General features: G+C 34.2%; 1 protein-coding gene across 1 annotated transcript in view; it reads left to right on the top strand.

Annotated features, from left to right (window-relative positions):
- Positions 1-3,611: 3,611 nt before the first annotated feature.
- The window catches only part of LOC144443839 (RNA polymerase II elongation factor ELL-like), a 69,673-nt gene continuing 55,270 nt past the window's right edge, over positions 3,612-18,014 (top strand). Inside the window, exon 1 of the mRNA XM_078133403.1 lies at positions 3,612-3,790. Within this exon, the coding sequence (XP_077989529.1) occupies positions 3,659-3,790 (132 nt within the window). The 5' untranslated portion in view covers positions 3,612-3,658. The remainder of the gene's footprint in view (positions 3,791-18,014) is intronic.

Raw genomic sequence — 18,014 nt, 5'->3', positions numbered from 1 at the left:
GAGCGTCCCCAGTGACAAATATTCAAGATTCATTCGTTTATTGACCGCGTATGGAGTTTTAATAGATTCGCTACAGATAAAGCACCTTAATGTGTATAAACCAATTCGAACATTACGATGTTTACTGACTATATGAATAATTGTTATTGTGCAAGTGGATTGTTTTTATATTTATGGCGTAAACAAACTACGATTTCTACATTAATGCGACGGACCGTATGCCGCAGTTAGCCGTTACATCATTTGGGATAAAATGCCCTCGGTCCAAAAAAAATGTTGGAAACTAATTGACTTTTCGGGGTTCATTCAGAGGCTAATTCCCCACACTTCTGGGAATATATGAATACATGTTCGACTGTGACGTCGACGGATGTTTATCCTTGAAGCGAAAACGAGATTTGAGTGCAATGCCATACAAAGTATCGGAAATATCGTATGACGTACAAGAAGACATCTCGTAGTGCATAGATCACCCACCTATTTAACATAGATCTAGAGTGTCTACTTGACAGATAAAGCCGCGATTTACTCCAATTCACCGTGGTACGGGAGACAAGCAAACGCAACAAAACCTATATCACTAGTACGAAGCTTGTGCTCTGCCAATTATGGTATATTTGGAGGTCTGGCCACTATTTCTCTTTAATTCTCAAATGTGGTCACTGCAAGCATGCTGCACTGCTGGTATACTATAAAAACAGATGTGTGTTTATAAGCAAAGTCCTATGGTATGTGTTACGGCACATATTCGTCGTCGTCATCATCATCATCATCATCATCATCATCATCATCATCATCATCATCATACGAAAGATCATAATAGTCCCATGATATGCGCTTTCCATACAAAACACTTTTTTTTACAAACACTATACTGAAGAGCACAATCATGAATGCATTCATATAGCAATTCCTTGTTAATAATTATTATTATTATTATAGAATGCACAAGCCAAGTTGAACAAAAATAATCTGAGATTTATACCCTGGTCGTCCTACGTCACAACAACACGTATCTATGCCACGACAACGTGTGTCATTTGTTCTGCTGTGTTCGCGAAATATGAGTCAAAAAGTTCAATTTTTAATTGCCATTACTTTCCCCGATATTTCTTTGATATTATTTTACTTACATTGGTGTATTATTCCCCTATATCGTTCTTTATTCAACCGGTAATTACTCTTGACATAAAGGTTTTGTCACTACTCGCTGAACGAAGAAAGATATTTGTGAATAATATCTAAATATGTAATTTATAAGTTTTCAGTGTTTGTATTTAAATCGTTTAAATACCGTGATGATTTTGTCAAGGAAAACGGCAACTAAACATGGTCAAGCTTTTCTTTTCCTGTGTCTTGCAAAATACTTTATTTTTCTCTCTTGAGTAAATTGTACTTCTTTTGTGTGTCATTCACTCACTGGCTGAGGCCTTAACACTTGAAATAAACCACAGATGAGTAACTTATGTCACTTATCTGTGAATAAACGAACTACATATATATATATGTATATATATTGTTCATGTGGATATATACGTGAACACTTTCCAGATACTTTTCGGTCCACTGCAGGTCATCTCCGCCTTCAACTTCAAGTTGCTTTGTCGCTTGACTTCAACTTGAATATTTCGTATGATGTCAGTAGCAGTGTGGTACGAGAATCGAGAATATTTCCACAAGCTTTTGGGTCAGATATGATGTATATATGTACATAATGTAGCACAGTGGTCTGTATTGTTCGCCTTTTTTTTTTTTTTTAGCAATTTTGAACTCCTTGTCTGGTATTAGAGTGTAAAAGGGAGAGCGAGTTTTCTGTGTCGAGCGAGATGAAGGGCGCCACTTACGAACAAAACTTTTTTTTTTTTATACCAACCTTGGTTGGAGAGACAACCTAGTCACTTTAAGATATCAGATTATGGAATAACCTTTACAGGCACACGACAATATTTACAAAACCGTTTCCCATAGCAGCTCGCATATGGTGTAGGGTTTCTCCGGGGGCGTTAAAAGTGCATAGGGATTTCCCCTCAACTTCCTTCTTTCCAAGAACCACGTTGCCCGGGAACTGGGTCGTTAATGTTTTGGTTCCGATATTAACTTTGGAAATAACGTGATCTCCGAATATACAAATACTAAGAAAAAAATAGAAAAAACAACAACATAATACACCATCTTATACACATGGTTCTGTGACTTAATGTTGTGCCGAAACTTCTTGAGCATAAATTCATATTTATAAATATGACTCTTCTAATTCAAAATTTATAAATAAATTGCACATGAAGATTGTCGAAGTTCTAGCAAAATCGAAAAAGAGGTGGAAAAGCAGAATATAATTAACAAAATTGTGACATGAAACTATAGTGTATAGATCTGTAAGCTTATAGACGAGTGAACGCTCACCTACCCCTAATATCATGATATGCTTGTACGCTATACGAAGAACGGTAACAGACTGTGGTTGACCCACGCCCCGGGGTTGACCACAGCCTTCGCCCGGAGCCTCTTTACCGTCATTATTTAGATGTACAATGCACAGAATTAAAAAGCAACAAAATTCAATTCAATCGGTAAACGATGTATTAAATGTTGTATAATTCCTACGTAACGCCACCAACGCAGTTCTTTCGTGCGTTATCTTCGATCAAATAACATGTTGATAATTCGAGTCACATATCTAATAATCGATCTACTGTCTAGTACTACCAATATCGAACTGCAGTCGTCACTGTTTACGTAAATCTACTTCTTTGCCGCTATTAAAAATCAACTGCATTAAAATCGTGCCAAGAAACAAAATACACTTTTAATTCCCCATGCGTTTTTACTTTAAGCTTACTGGTGCACTCTTCCGTTCTTGTTTATTTTGATTATCTGGTCAAGCGTGTAAATGTAAATAACTCAGATTGGAACGTTATTAAAAGATGAATTCTTGAGAGAAGAATAAGAATTATCCAGACTTGCGAAAACGCTTGGCATAAAGTAGTATGTGTAATGGTTGTATAAAAGTTAAAAAAAATGTCAACGAAACCAAGACAGTAGATAAAGAAATCCCATCCATCATGACGTCACAACAAGTCGATAATTGTATTGTTTATTTTTCCAATTACGATAATGACACATCTGTTCACATGTATTTACAACATGTAACATTAAATCGACAAATGATGAAGTCCAGTTGTGGTTGGGGGAATACCGGTCGGTTTTCTCAGAACTGTGTAATAAACAATCTCGACATCACTTTACCATGATGTCAGGATAGACTACAAACAAATAGAAAAAAAAGTATATTATAATAGCAGCGAAAAAGTACCGACAGCAGACTATTGTAACTTTTGAGAGGTTTATAATTTCAGGCAACTATTTTGGCCAAAGTACGTCATCAAAAACGTAGGCAAAATCAGTTCTATAGCTTTATTAATTTCGTATGCAATTGAGCGGACCTATTAAATTGAGCGCGGAAATATAACTCGATGCCTACGCACTATGTGCGTGATAAGACGTAAGGAAGTACGCATTTACTTTTTACCTTATTCCCTGATAGCTTACATAATGTTTACATTTTACGTGATATGTATACCGATAGCTGTTACTAAAGAATCATGGGAGTTTTCTGTGAACCTCAGGTCACGGGTAGTATCATCATGTAGCCTCCAAAATGGCGGCGCTGGCTGAAGGCGAACAATATGGTTTGTCCTGTAACAGCCTCGCTGGTCACGGCAAGACAGTGTTACTATTGAAGTTAACCGACTCATCACTCAGAGCAATAGAGGAATTTCGAAAACTGAAGGTAGGTTTGTGAAATTCGGCCGAGCACACAAGTTTCGAGCGCTTTTTTGCGTTACTTGCTGTGAGGTGACCGAATCTTACCCCCAGTGTCGACAAAGCCAACCGGTCACGTACGTAGACCCACTCTAAATAGTGGGTATTTTCTCTTCTTTTGGTGTGTCATCAAGCAATCAAACAACTTCAGTATATGTTTTCTTTAGGGTTGAGACTCGGATTATGGTATTGATTCACGAGTGTATCAGAATACTTCGAACGCGATCGACATAGTCATGGTTAACATTTGTCCAAAATCTCAAGTCGTGTGAAAATGGGTTCTTATCACGTATTCAGTCGATGTGAAATGAAAGACGAAGGTTTTACTTCAGTTTTGTGTATAACATGTGTAATTCTAGTATTCTAAGTCCGTGACATTTAAACTAAATACCAGTTAGACAAACACATTTCGTAACATATTGAGTAACTTAATGGATAATTTTATGTGGATTGATTTTTCTCGTGTTTCAACTCGTCGTCAAAATTATGTGAAGACATTTGTACAGTACTTCATAACAAGTTCAACTAGGTGTTAAACTCAGTGTTTGGCTATCTACTTGGAATAGTTTGACAAAAAACGTGATATACCATATGTGTGTGGTGTCGGAAAAATCAATGTGGATTTTCAGCTTAGTTTGCACGTAGTCCTATGAAACTGTCAACGAGTAACGGATGACAATAAAAACTGCTTACTTCAGCTATTCGTCAATATGGAAGATAAAATTTATAATAGACTGAAAAAGATAAAAAAAAAACACCGCGATAAGATTTTAATCACGTAAGAATATCGGATGGTTTAGATTCTACCTTTTATGAAAATGAAAATTCATGAAATGAGAATATTAAATTCCAAATGCCAACGAGAGATGTAGAAAAAAGTTATTTTTTTTTAATAGGCCATCTTTGGCAGATATAGAATAGACCAGCTATGAGAAGTAACAATACACAGCGAAAACACTGAATAGCAACAACAATTGATCCATTTTAGTCACTTATCAGAACTGAAAAATTTTCACAATGCAGTTTGTTATTGACACCCTTTCGGAGTATGTAATACCAAAATTGGAAAAGAATATACAGTTCTAACATAATTCCCTGTATTCAAATATTTTGTACTGAATGTATAATTTAATTAATTGCATGCATACCCATTTGCTGGTAGTAGGTATTATTACATGTATTGGTAATAAACTTATGAACTTTTAAGTATTTGTTGGCAGGAGTGGGTGCACAGATGGGATATTGTTTCGGCGAACACAGAAAATTTGATCTGTTGAACTCACAGTAATTGTATGACCTCGCTTCATGGAAGGCAATAAGGCTTTTTAGAGATTACAAACAAATGAGCATCATTTATCAGTGTTTTTCCATCACATTTTAACATATTGAGCTACACTGAAACTTTTTTTGGCTCAACAGAAAATATACAGATGAACAAACACCTATCCATCTAACAAAAAAAAAAGATTAATTTTATTTTGAAAGTATAATTCCGTTATGACTGGCTACTTGAGATTTCAATGCAAATGTGAAGTAGCCAGGCAGCTGCACATTTCAGAATCTCACAAAACAAGATGGCTGAGAATTGATAATTGGTGATCAATTCACAGAGTTTAACACAGGTCTTAGGCAGCCAAGCATAGTAACCAACTTTGCATAAATAAAGAGAGTTAGGGCGACATAAAAAATAAATTGCCCTCCTCCTTGCTGCCAGTGCCACATAGGACTGTTTTATGCATTTATGAACGTTCAGTCACTTCTAAGACTGGGATGTAGGCAACTTCAAAAACCATATCTCTGTCTAAGATAAATATTCCCATGGTGTTCTTTTACATGGCTGCAGGATCAACATATACATGTCGGTTTTTATCAGTGGAGGATTTACAAGAATTGGATTGTGTTCATTCACATGACTCGCATACAGAAAGAGTACCGCAAAGTTAAATAAGTTGATTAATATTTGAGTTGACAAATTGTGTAAGCCTCACTAGCTGTAACTGTTAGTGATATTGTTACAATGTAGTCTTAGCGTGTCGGAAAATACACCAAAGGTTTCTTAAAATGATTCAATCCGTTGTACACGTTTGTAAACTGAATTTCTTACCTCTTTATACTAATCATTGATGGTACTGTTTGTGTACACGTGTGATGTCTGTTGTGTACTTGTAACCATTAAAACAGTCTCAAATCAGGTCAGTTGATGTTTGTCAACAAAGGTAAATTTTTGGATGGTCGATAGGCTTGATTGCTCTAGGCTTTCAAAATACCATAGTGAGTACAACATAAGTTCAAAATACGGACAAAGATTATCAAAAAGTCTAGTTTTTGTACAACAAGAGGGCTTCAGGAAGAAGAGGGCTTCAGAAAACTTGTTGTACAGTTGCTATTCATGTTCAAATATGGTAATAATAAGACTCTCATTGACATATCTGATAAAGTTATATACATGCATGAACCTGTCTACACAGTCTAATCAGATGCTTTACATAACTTGTAACCCCTACAGTACTCATCTTATGAAATATACCAACAGATTTCAATTTACGAGACTTCACTGTTCCGAGAGCATAAAAATAGAACAAAAAAAACATTAATATATGCATACAGCTGTTAAAAAGTCAGCCATTGATTTTCTCAAAGAGCTAGCTTCCCACCTGACTCAGTTCAACACAAAGTTAACTACACTGTATTATCAAAATATTCTTTCTGAAAGAAAGGCAAACAATTTGTTCTAAGAAGTGAGTTTTATCTTTTTTCTTAGATAAAGAAATTCAGTTCAGTAATATTAGTCATACGTGATTTAACTATATGATAATGCTTGCTTTTAATTCTGTCATGATCAGTAAAAAGCTGCTGAAGGAGATAAATTTCTAAATTTAGAAATGAAATAAAAACGAAAATCTTCAATCGAGGTGAAGAGTTTAAAGGGGATTATACAGGTATTGAATGGAAGAGTACAAATAAAGTAGATGAAAATAATGACATATTTGATCTCATTTCTATGTGGAAATTTTGTCATATATAATGAAATAATGTTGTTCTTGTAAGTTGCACTCCTTTCCCAGGGGTTAATTAATTGAAATATTTCCAATTAACGTAATGGTGTCGAAATTGTTTTTTATGTAAGATAATAATAAGTGGTGCATGTACTTTTGTAATTAATGGGGTTTGAACCATCCATGCCAGACCATGCCATGATATAATGTTGGCGTACTGTAGAAAACTTCTCGTAAATGATCGCTCTTTTAAGGTTGATTGACAAGGGTAAATTCAATGCCACTTTTTAAGCACTGACTTGTCAGACTTATAAAAAGTTCTCTCAAGCTAAACCATTTGCTTTTAAAATTTGTGAAATTCCGGCAAGGATTGGTGGTAAAATTTCACCCCATGGTCATGCTCTATTTGGAAGTCAGTTCCATCGAGGCAAGTGTTAAATGTGACCTAAAAACCATCACGCGTGATTACACCGACAATTACATTTGTATTGCACCGAAAGCATTATAAAAATTCAGAACTTTGCTGAGCTATGCATTTTAATGTATAACAACACTGTAGTTGGGCATGAATCAAGCAAACATTTTACAATGACAGATGGGGGGGAATAGAAACTGTTGTTTGATGATGACAAATCTCCCAGACCACCACATGAACTTTCATACTATGTCAGGCATGTATGCATGTCTGGTGTTATCACAAAGCTTGTGAAGCTGGTATTTTGGAGGAATACAATAGGGTAACTTTGAAAGCCATAAATGTACACAGCCCAATAACAATAGCAATTGTTATTATAATTATCGCTATAAATGTCTGCATTAGTAGAGGAAATTCCAGGATATTGATCAACGGAACAGGAAAAAATATTCTGTCATCTTTAATTTAGGAAAAGTACTGTCGACTTGAATACAACATTTTCAATTCTGTGTAATTAAAACTGGAAATTTATTTTACTGGAATCATACATGTAGGTATGTATGTGAAGTCTTGTCTGTGCCTACTACTTTCATGGTCAAATTTTGTGGCTGTAAAAGTTCTTAGCAATATTGTTTATTATCTGGATTTTGAAAAAAGTATTGTTGAATTATTGTTTTATGGTGGTAAATACATTTGTCTGCATGGAGACTTTTGTATGCATGCAGTGTACCATTATTCCCAGAGGGCATATGTCTCTCACATCTGGCATGTGAAAAAAAAATCAAAATAATGTGAATTTTTCCAAATTATTACAGTATCTCAAAAAGTGTACGTGACTGCAGCACAAGCTAAATTCTTTGTGTTTTGCAGTTGTACAGACAGTTGATTTTTCAGAGGAAAAAAAATTACGATCACCCAGCAGGCAGGAAAGATTCACACTGATACAACTTGTGGAATTAGGTTATGTATTGCAAAATCTAGGGAACAGCTTTGTAATGATTTTATAGAGTTGCTGTTGTTTTGTTCTGTAAGTCATGCAGTTCATGTTTCATACCAGGAAGATGTCTGATTATTTGCATTTGAATGAGAAACCCCCATGTGCGTAAAAAAGCTTTAACTTCTTTCAATTGGCTCTATTTCCTGTTCAATTTGTGTATAACCTTGCTCAGTGTCATCCAACACTAGCTAAGCATGTTAAGAGAATGTTGTGTCCTTCAAGCATTCACACATTCACATTTACAGTTTTTGCTAAGGTTGGGAAACCCTGGTAACAGAAAAGGAGAAAGGGATGAAAATGGCAGGGTTTCCCCATCCCCATATGGTTCGGGAACGCAGGTAAAATGACATGGGAACCCCAATACATTTTACATGCCCTTAGCAAAGACACTGACATTTGAATCATAATTTTATTATTCCTTTCCCACTTTCAAGATTTCAGAACATGAACCTGTGTACCTATTTTTATTATCTTTGGCAAATATATATAACTACATGTAAGAAAAGAAACCTGAAATACAAAATCTAAAAAATTTGATGGCATTGATTGATTTCGGTAAAAAAAAAAACCGAATCTGGGTAGACACAACATGTACAAAATATATATGCCGATCAATACATTGTACTCAAAATTCAAGTTATGTTAAATAAAACATTGTTAACTAAGATAATGTCAACAACAATTGTCATGTTATACAAAAGTCATGTTCCCTATTTTGCATTTCTGAACTAAAGACTTTTAACTCCATCATTGAAACTATATAGCCATGACAGATGTGAATTACTTGTATTTATATAGTAACACTGAAAGTTTTAGAATTTAAACAAAAAAAAAAGATAAAAAAAAAATATTAGCCCTCTTACCTATTAGCCTTGACAAGGCTTTATTTTGATAACAGACTTCAAGTCAGTGTTTGTTTTTGGGATTCACTGAACAATGGTACTGACCTTCTCTCCTATTATGCCAGGTATTGGAAAGTCACTGCTTACATTGTACAACCAGGACTATTTATTTTATGATTTTTACCCCTCAGTCCATCATTTCATTTCTTTGTGCATGCTTGATCAAAATTCATCAAATCAAAGTTGTTATAGAATGATAAAAATGTGCTTACTGTACAATGTATATGGTGATTTTTGTCGACAGGCGGACCTTGTTGTCATTGTAATGAGAATGAAAATTGTACCCGTATTGTTACACCTGATACTTTTAGAAATACATGCATATAGTATTTCAGCCACTTAATACATGTGCGCAGTTTTATTCCTTTTGAATACTTGTGTATGCAAATGTAATTTCTCTGTTGTATGTTACTAGAAATCACAGTGTATAAGATATAAATGTACGCATACAATGTACATTGTGTTATACATGTAGTTAAGCTGATCTCAAAATCAATCACTGGCAAGCATTCTGCTGGCAGAAGTTATGAGTTATAAGTTTTAGTCTCAATTGTTATGATAATGTTTATTTTAAAAATAACAAACATGGAAGGAGTTTGATCAAAAGTCAATGAACTCGGTCTGCTGTGTCCATGGTATGGTAACTGTAACCCATTATTTACGTCATTGAAACACAAAATGACAGACTCGGTCACGTCACATAGCTACATAACCTTTGTAAGGAGTACCCTTTTTTTAAAAACAAGCTGGTGAAATGTCAGATAAATACATTAATTCATGTACCTGTCCAAGGACAGATTACATGGTGTTGATGAGAAGAAGGTCATCATTGCCATCTGACCCTAAAAGTCTGTACATGTATGTAACACAGGATGTAACGCTATCACTGCATCAGCTGATTCCTGCCGTCGTCTGATGTCTGCATATCCACTATTGTAATACACTGATCTCTGATTGATAGGGTATCTTACATCATCCCAAAATCTACTGGTGTCACTGATTATACCGTTAAGCCAGTTTTACGATGAAGTTTGTCAGCTTTAAGTTTACCATTAATCCAGTTAAAGTCTCGTGACCAGATTCAACTAATGTGAAATATACGATTTAAAGTCGTCAGACACGTATACATATCCAATAGGCTAGTACATGTTTTACTTTCTGTATGCATAGATTAAGTTAACTTGCAGCTGACATGGTCAAGCCAGTAAGGCTGTGCTGTCTCGTTATCAATTTGTAATCACCTAGAGTTAGTGATTTAAGGTTTACAATACTGTATCTTACATAAAACATAAAAACCATTTTGGATTTAAAACAGAGCCATCTTGGAGCGTTCATACATGTAGCTGAAACTATTCCTTTTTGCACTTTTTTCTCATCTTCACATGAACATTGTACATGTATCTAGACGTTCACCATAGTTTCAAAGATCGCATCATGTGAGAAGAGATTCGAAGCCATGGATAGCGTCTAGATGTACAATGTACATGTATGTATGTTGTTTTTTTAAGAAGCAGATACGATCACCAAGTGATCTAACAACATCGACTTTCATCATCATTAATTAAAGTTGATTTCTTCCCCATGGTGGTAGTCATTAATGTTTAATCCGACTTTACTGTTACAATTTTGTTGAAAAATGAGAAAAAAATGGTTGAAAGCTAACAGCTCATCAGATTATGTTGTGTGTCTTTGTTAAATTTTTTATTCGCATGGTTCATACATTTTCGTGATTGTTTACACATGGACATCAAGTCAATTTACACAGTATCATGATTGACAGCGATAAAACAGACAAGACTTGACCAGTTTCCAGGAAAGGCTTTATGTATTTTTTGAAGAGTAAAAAAAACTAATAAAATAGCAAAACAGTTACAGCTACTTGGCGCTGTTGAATCGTGGTTTATAAGAATACAGATTTTGCTTCATTATGGACATGTAAAGTCTCACACAATCAAAAAGCCCCTAAGGAGAAAGACCCTCAGAGAATTATTGGAAACATGCATTCAAAATAGTTTGTATGCCCACATTCTAGTAGAATATCTGTTATGTTGCTCACAAGGTCAATAACATTACAAGTCAATGAGGTAAATAACCAATTTCGACCAATTATTTCAATAACTTACTTCATTTGTTGATGTCATGATTTTTCAAATAGTATACTTTTGAAATATAAATTTGTATTGGGATTCAGGAAAAAATTGTCATGGGAAATTACATGAATGAAAGAATGAGTTCAATTTTGATGACACAGGAAGAACATTAAAAACAGTTACTGTCATGTTATTTTCAACTAAATTGGCCAACAGGGATGTATTCATGGTAGATCTCTAATTAGATAATCACAGCTACACAGTCCTATATAGTATCTAGGGCATATTTTTTATAACAGCAGGACAAGATCAGCTTGAACAAGGCAGAAAATACATCTCTGTTGTAATTTAGTTTGAGTTTCTTCCTTTCGTGGAATGGTGATGTGGTAGTAATTGCCTTGAAAGGTATACACAAATATACATGCATGTTAGAATTTATTCTTGTCACTCGCATTTCGCACGCTAAGAAATATCTACCTCTTGATGAGTCTCCCGTGTTGCCTTGGTAATACTAGTCATGTCTCCCTCGTTGCCTAGGTAGCCCTAAAAATAAAAAAAATAAAATGCAGGTTGAATGTTTCAGATCAGCTCAGCTTTGGATCATCACTTTTACTTAATCATAACTAGTAAGTCATCTCTGATTGATAGCACGTGTTGATTTCAAGGATGAAAGAAAGGTGATCACTTCATCATAGAAAGTCAGATTAGTTTTGACCCTGGTACAGTATTTGAGTTAATATGTATGTTTTCACTCGTTTTGCATTGAGAATGGTTTATTTGAATCCTGACCATTTACATCACATCATGTACAAAACCAAGTAGTAATACTTGAACTGGAGGGATTTATTTATCTGTACAGACGTGTATGGCCTTCTAAGTTGTTACAACAGGTATTAAGTCATATCGTCAATTCTTATGAACTTGAGGCATGTACATTGCAGTAAGGTGCCAAAATTTACAGGCATCAATATTGTGATATAAGTTTGTATTTATAAGGTGAACATTTATCACAATATTTTGTATTCATTCAGTCTGAAAGTCACTATAATTGTGAGCGCCCAGAGCTCTCGGGAAGAAAGGTGCATTATAGATTTGCATTACTATTATTATTATAATTTATTAGTATTTATATATGTACAAGTATCAGTGTTTTCGTTAAGGTGTGGAAAACCCCAGTAACAGAAGATGGAAATCCGGTAAAATCTGCATATATTTTCTTGCCATGTTTTATAACGTATTTCATTTTGTGGGACCCCACTACATAATACATGTACCAGGGCAGGAAGACTGAAAGAATTGGCTTGCTTCTGCTTATTTAACCACTCGTGGAGTAGTTACATAATTGGTTCTTCTCGTCTACACCAGGGGAGTTCAGACAGGTGTATTTTACCTAATTTATGTATACATGTAATACCTCGTGTGTAGGATTATGAATTTCATTCTGACGTGGACCAGCAAGACTTTGATATGAACTGTATATGCATGTGTTCTGACACTGTTCAATTTCTGTAGTCAGAATAGAGAAAAAATGTTTATAAAGAACACCTTACATGTATAGTACCGACAGTAATACTCAAAGAAATTTTAAAAGAATTCGAAGTAGATTCAGAAAAAATACTAACTTCACTTGATACTATGAAGGTCAGAACTATTCAAATACAATCTCAATAATATTGATTTATTTCATACTGGTTTCTATGCCGATGATAAATACATGTATCACTGCTGAATATTTAAACATGAAAGGTGAAGGCCAAAGGCATGGAAATGACCCATGGAAATAAATTATAATGATTTTCCTGAAGTGTGACAAATACTGTCATAGACTTCGCTATAAAATTCATGAAACTAATCAATGTTATGAGACACAGTGATAATAAGATTTTGGTCTGTTGTAGACTTTCACAAATTTGTCTGGTTGATATGCTTGGACTATTTCTTATCCTGAGACAAGATTTGTCAGCTCAGCTTCTAAAATTACAATAAGTTGTGAGATGCATAAATCGGATTGAATGAAATGTATACTGCGTTTATTTTCTAATCTGTGAAAATACATCAAATAATTCGATGCAAGCTGTGACACTGTTAATTTACCTACCACCAATTGTAGAGATGCTGAACACACGGTATTTACTCAGGAAAAATTATTGTCAGCAGTTCCAAATATGATTAGCCAGCATGTCTTTACAAAATCATTTTCAGGCATACAAATATATGCATGCAAATGTACCTAGCAGTGTTTTTATTAGAGTGATACATGGTGAAGTAGGTAAGATCATGGGACATCCATGGTAAGATCAACCTGACTTCCCCAGGTTCCCACAAGGTTCCTCAACTACATTGTAAATGATGAAAATCCATGTAATTGCTACATTGTACCTGATTCTATTAATTGTCATTACCTGTTTATGAAGTAACAGCACACAATGTACACAATATTTTTGCTATAAATGTTGGGAAGCTCAGTAACAGAAAGGGGAATATAGTACAACTACATGTAGCATAGTTTCCAATATATTGTACTATAATTTTGGTTGGAATCTTGGCAAACTGACTGAGGTACATGTATTCAGGTAGATTTTATGTGCTTACTGCCTTTTACAAGAACACTGATACAAACATGTACACTATGTATGTACATGTAAAGAATAGAAAGTGGGTGCGGGTACTTGGCAGCGATCTGACATCATGTTTTGTTATCAGGTACATGTATACACAAAACAAAACTTTTATTTATAAGTGTAAATGACTGACACAGTAGTGTTGATAGCAATGATAATATATAATCAAGTAATACAATTTGGAAAAGACATTTACATGTGCACAATTCATGTGATCTTGCATGAATTAAAAGTAAAATCTCATTCAAATCTGTGTGAACACATGTTAAAAAGGTGTACAAAAACAAGTATTCATTATTTGAAATGTGTAGTAATAGTCAGCTAACAATGATCAACAATTTAATTATTATTATTTTATTGGGAAATAATTTCTTTTTCATTAAATTTTATTTCTTGTCTCACCACATGCATTATATATGGATACATGTACGTTCACAGAAATTGACTTTATCCCATACTCTCTCAGCTCAGTGCCTGTTATTCAATCGATTTAGAGTATAAATCTTGGTACAGGAAATTAGATGATAAAGGATGGCACTTAACTCATGATTACAAATGTAAACTATTGAAACAAGATAGAAATATATACTGTAAGGAACTACTGATAAATCAAACATAAGCCATTACAACATCTCATCTTTGACATATACATGTTGGAACTCCTGCACTGCATTATTTGTATATGTAGTTCCAATATTCTAACATGTGGTGTGAGGCAAGAAGCAGAAACTCCTCACTGCATTTCATTGTTCCGAAATTCTAACATACATGTAAAGTGTTAGGCAGGAAACAGAAATTCCTCACTGCATTTCATAGTTCGGAAATTGTAATATACAACATGTAGAGTTTTTGCATGTGGTGTTATAATTATACCATTATAATTTATAGGCAAGAAGCAGAAACTTCACTGCATTTCATAGAATTTTAACCAATTTAGGCTTACATAAGAAGCAGAATATTCCATTTGCATTTGATATTAATGAAATACCAACAAGCTTTTGACAACTGTTGAAACATGACCCTAAATTGACCCAAGAGCATAATGCTGCATGTGTGACTTACATGTATGTCATATTTATGACTAGACTGAGAAACAGGAATTCCTACTCAACTCAAGGATAGATTTTACAAGTGGCATACCATCCACAATCAGTTGACAATCAAGAGTTATTTCAACATGATACAGTCAATTAGATCAATTGTAACATGCATAAAATATTTTTTTGAAAAGGTGAAAAGTGAGTTTTGTGTTTCATTGTGCCATGGCTTCAATCATGTACATGTAAGTTGACACCATAGACTACTGTATGCATAAAGTGTGTTTTTTTCACCCAACTGATCTACCTTTCTTTTTTTTTCTTTTTTTTTAAAGCAAAAAATTTGTTCTTTTTTGTTTCTAAAAAAATGTAAATAAAAAAACAATGTATCCCATCAGAAGCAAGATCTGAACTTATCATATACCTGTAGTTATTTCAGACTTCTTTTCTGTAGATATCCAAATCTTGTTTTATCTAGGACAGCATACATGTATATATCATGTATATGCAGCATACAAAGAAACAATATTGTGTACATACTGATGTCACCAAAACAATAGAGTATTTGCATAACAGTTGATTGAAATGCTATGTAAATTAGCTATTGTTATCTTGCATTTCCAGGGGTTGGGGAGAGAATGGAGGTCTACTATTGAAGTGAAGTGTTCCACAAGAACAAATACTGAGAATTTACACTTCTTTTGTCTAGCAATCTTCTGTTCCATACAGCCTTACACACCAACAGCGGAATGCAAGAGTTGGCGTTTGTCCAGTTTCAAATTATTTTTTGAATAAAAGAAAATTATTTTGTCCCAGTGGACATTAGCAATGTTAGTGATTGACATGTCCACATGTACCTTGTTCTGACACCTGAGCAGACACTAAGATGGCAATGTAAACTATAGTTAAAATTAGATCTGGCCAACAATTCCAGGAATTATGTACATGTACCATTACAGGAAATGTTATTCATGCACATTTTGTGGTGGCATGCAAACTTGTGAAGTCAACCATAGCAGAGTTTATTGACTCAAGACATAGGCCATTGGCCTTTTCATTCGAAACTGTTTATTCTTCTAACAAATACATTTCTATAGTTCAGTGTTAGGTGAAAGGATGAAAGGAAACCCCAGAGAAATATGTTAAACTTTATCATCTGACAGAAATGATACATTGCATGGATGTATCCTGCCAGATCTAATGAGCTTTTGATGATTTCATCTAGTCCTGTTTACAAACGTACTAGTTGAGATTTCATTCTGACCATGTCAAGTCTAGATTCGCTCTGTGCTCTGTCCACAAACAAGACTACATGTAGATTTCATCAAATTATACGTTGATATACATTTTGTGCTTTGGTGCTTTATCAGTATATTTTTATCATATCACATATCATGTTTGATGATTTCATCTAGTCCTGTTTACAAACGTACGAGTTGAGATTTCATTCTGACCATGTCAAGTCTAGATTCGCTCTGTGCTCTGTCCGCAAACAAGACTACATGTAGATTTCATCAAATTATACGTTGATATACATTTTGTACTTTGGTGCTTTATCAGTATATTTTTATCATATCACATATCATGTCATATCATATAATGTCATGTCATGTCATGTCATGTCATATATCATATCATATATCATATCATATATCATATCATATCATATATCATATCATGTCATGTCATGTCATATATCAGATCATGTCATGTCATATCACATCACATCATGTCATGTCATATCATGTCTTGTCATATCATATATCATGTCATATCTCATCATGTCATATCATGTCTTGTTATGTCGTGTCATATCATATATCATATTATATATCATAATCATGAATATTTTGTAAATGTATGATATGTACATGTACTAATAATTCATGACGTAATGTGGAAGAATGCATTTTCGTTGACTTTTCTTTTAATTACTAAACTTTTCCCGAATTTTCATTAATTTTTTTCTTGACAATCTATCAAACCATTATTGGGAAACATTCCAATCTTTCTCTCATTAGCAGAATTATTTGTTGACCGGTTGGTTGTACACTGACTTGACACCTGTGTGTAAATAATATTTAAATGAATAATCATTTGTCAACAAATTCTAGAGTTTTGGATCATGATGCTGAAAGGGAGGGTTTGATGACTTAGTGAGTGATAGTAAATAGAATAGTATAAAGTCAAAAGTCAAAACAACGAACAAAAATTAAGAAAAAGGATAGTTACAGTTGGAGCTAGAGCAGCTTTAAGTGTGATACATGAGATTGACTAATGGTGTACATGTATAGGGTAGGCAAGTTAAATCAGTTGACTGCCTGGAGTTGAGTCAGAGAAAGATGTGTGGATTACATAGGATGATCACATGTGTACAATATGTTTCTTGTAAAACTCGGTCTAAGACCTGAATTACAATGTAATGTACATGATTTGTTATAGCATACAATCTAAGCTGAAATACAATGTATGTACGCCTGTAGGAAAACAAATGAAATATTCTATCATGCTGCATGTTGTGATCAGGCAATACATGATGTACATGCAAATTTCTACTTATACTAGGTTTGAAGTTAACATCTGTTTGGGGTGATGTTGCTGCAGTCAATATGCATTTGTACATTATACATCATTTACATGTATGTACATGTGATCTACAAATGGTCACAGATTCACAATGGAAAACATTGACCCCACAGATTCACCCTATGGTATCCAAGATACCACATGGCGTGAGTGTTCTTCCTCTGTTGCATGGTATAAATAGAATAAAATAGTGGGTTTGAATACAGAAAAATAGTGCTTTCTTAAAAGGTACATGAAAAATTCACTGTACTGTGGATTTATTATTTACGAACAAAATATATTTTCAGATACAGTATTACAGATACATTGTCGTTTCGTATTAATTGATATCTTCATTAATTAGAAATAAATTGAGAATACATAGTGATCTCAAGAACTGCTGATGGTATTGACAGTAACAGATTTGTATGCATATGGAGACAGGATCTAAAGTGAAAAAAAAGCAATGCTTGTATGGTTGCAAAGAAAATAAACAGAGGCATGTGTTTAACTGTCAATTCTTGTTGAACAAGAACATAATTTAACATCTGTGCTGTGAGTGAGTTTTA

Source organism: Glandiceps talaboti, chromosome 12 (assembly GCF_964340395.1).
Source record: "Glandiceps talaboti chromosome 12, keGlaTala1.1, whole genome shotgun sequence".
NCBI classification, from domain to species: domain Eukaryota; kingdom Metazoa; phylum Hemichordata; class Enteropneusta; family Spengelidae; genus Glandiceps; species Glandiceps talaboti.
The sequence above is the reverse complement of the archived record's forward strand: the minus strand, read 5'-3'. Positions and strand labels throughout refer to the sequence as shown.